The sequence below is a fragment of the Gekko japonicus genome, unplaced genomic scaffold (assembly GCF_001447785.1).
Source record: "Gekko japonicus isolate JY-2015 unplaced genomic scaffold, Gekko_japonicus_V1.1 scaffold637, whole genome shotgun sequence".
NCBI lineage: Eukaryota > Metazoa > Chordata > Lepidosauria > Squamata > Gekkonidae > Gekko > Gekko japonicus.
In genome coordinates, this window is record NW_015172573.1 from 158,221 (window position 1) to 160,406 (window position 2,186).

At 48.2% G+C, this 2,186-nt stretch overlaps 1 protein-coding gene across 1 annotated transcript in view; it reads left to right on the top strand.

The window, feature by feature from the left end:
- PFKM (phosphofructokinase, muscle) overlaps nt 1–2,186 on the top strand; it is a 74,349-nt gene that overhangs the window by 57,577 nt on the left and 14,586 nt on the right. Inside the window, exons 14-15 of the mRNA XM_015421377.1 lie at nt 300–446; nt 615–685. Coding sequence (XP_015276863.1) covers nt 300–446; nt 615–685 — 218 coding nt within the window. The remainder of the gene's footprint in view (nt 1–299; nt 447–614; nt 686–2,186) is intronic.

Below are 2,186 nucleotides of genomic sequence, written 5' to 3' on the forward strand. Positions count from 1 at the left end.
CTAATTCTGTGCAAACAAAAGGCAAACGCGGCTGCCCCTCTTATCTGCATTTGTGTTCCCACTACACAAATGGTGGCCTCCTGTTGTGAACCAGAAATTCAAGTCAGTGAGGTCCTTTCTTAATTCTTTAGGGGGAACAGGGGCCACTTTTGTGGGCAGACACAGCTGCACCCTGTATTAAAGACTGCTTTGGGCTATTCTTTTTCCATACTTTGGACTGGCTCTTCTGGTAGAGGTAGCTCAGCATGGGTGGTGGGCGCTTGACGTGGTTTGCGATTTTGTTCCTTTCTCTCCTGCAGAGCGGCTACAACTTGGCAGTGATGAATGTGGGGGCCCCAGCCGCTGGCATGAATGCCGCAGTGAGGTCTACGGTCAGGATTGGGCTGATTCACGGGCACAGGATGCTGGCCGTGCACGATGGCTTCGAAGGCCTGGCCGAAAGAAAAGTAGGTATTCTCATTTGTTCGCTTATTTGTCGAAGGAAAAGTGTCTCTCTCTTTCCTTCCGTAACTGTGGTTATAGTCCGTGGCAGAGCCTGATAATTGTGTTGCCACTTCGGAAGAGGCACTTGAGTTAAGAAAGCCGTTTCTCTCTGTCCTTGCCCTGCCCCACAGGTTGAAGAGATTGGATGGGGAGGTGTTGGTGGCTGGACTGGAAAAGGTGGCTCGAACCTTGGAACCAAAAGGTATCTGGATGTAGGGTTGCCAACTCTGGCTTGGGAAGTTCCTGGAGATTTGGGGGTGGGGCCTGGGGAGGGGAGGGACCTCACCTCCAAAGCGACCGTTTTCTCCAGGGGAACTGAACGTCGTGGCCTGGAGATCAGTTGTAATTCCAGGAGATTCCAGAAGCTCTCCAGGCCCCACCTGGAGGTTTGCAACCCTACCTGGATGGGGGACAGAGATTGGTTTAATTTATTCGCATCCTTATTTTTTAATCTAAAATCCTTACTGCAGCAGATGGTTCTTTCAAAACACAGCATTAACTATTTGCATGTCCCTAGGGCTGCATTTTTAAAATTAGTTTTGGAAGTATTTTATTTTATTTTGAAAGGCTTCTACCCTGCCTTTCTCCTGCCATGACGCCTTACAATTTAAGTGACGCCCAACAGCAATAAAAGCAGTCTCTCAGATGTACCGGATCTCAGACTGGACAGGTCTAAGCTGTGGTCCAGGCAAAGGCACCAGGGAGGGCAGAGCTGAGAAGCTAGTTTTCCTCAGCCCTGGCTGGAAAAACTCTTTCTCCTAAGGTACACTTTTTGGAACTAAAGTTCATTAAAGTTGCTGATGTATTTTCCCCACCCTTAAATTAAAATTGAAGAAGCACTTTGCGCTTACCCAGTTTGGTGTAGTGGTTAAGTGTGCAGACTCTAATCTGGGAGAACCTGGTTTGATTCCCCACTCCTCCACTTGCACCTGGCTGGATGACCTTGGGCAAGCCATAGCTCTGATAAGAGCTGTTCTTGAAAAAGAGCAGTTTCTGTCAAGAGCTCTCTGAGCCCCACCTACCTCACAGGGTGTTTGTTGTGGGGAGGGGAAGGGAAAGGAGTTTGTAAGCCGCTCTGAGACACCTTCGGGTAGTGAAGGGCAGGGTATAAATCCAATCTCTTCTCTTCTTCTCCTCTATCCTCCGGAAATGTTTGGATGTGAAAGAGTAAGAATAACCACCCTCAGTAGAGGTCATTGCCTATATTTTTGCATGGCCTCAGTTGATGCCTTTTCAATTGAAAGAGATGCCAGGCCAGAGCATTGAATCATGCAGAGATGCAACAGGCACCCTTCTCTATGGTATAGGTACTTTAGGCACACTCAGAGGTCATTTCATAGAAAAAGAGCTGCAGGAGCTCATTAGTATAAGGTATGCTAATGAGCTACTAGGCTATTAGCATAATAGCTCATTAGCATATGCCGCCACCCCTGACATCACTGGAAGTGATGTCAGATGGGGAAGCAAAGGGGGGGGGGAAGGCATCTTCAAAAGCCTCCACTTCCCTTCCCCATCCGGCCTGTGGGGGAGGGGGAAGTGAAGAGAATTCTCACTAAAGTTGGGCCGCAGAAGGAGAAAAGAGGGAAGGAGAGAGAGAGTAGAGAGAAGGAAGGAAAGAGGGAAAGAAAGAGAAGGAAAGAGGGAAAGAAAGAGAAGGAAAGAAGAAAGGAAAGAAAGAAACAGAAGGGAAGAAAGGAGGGAAA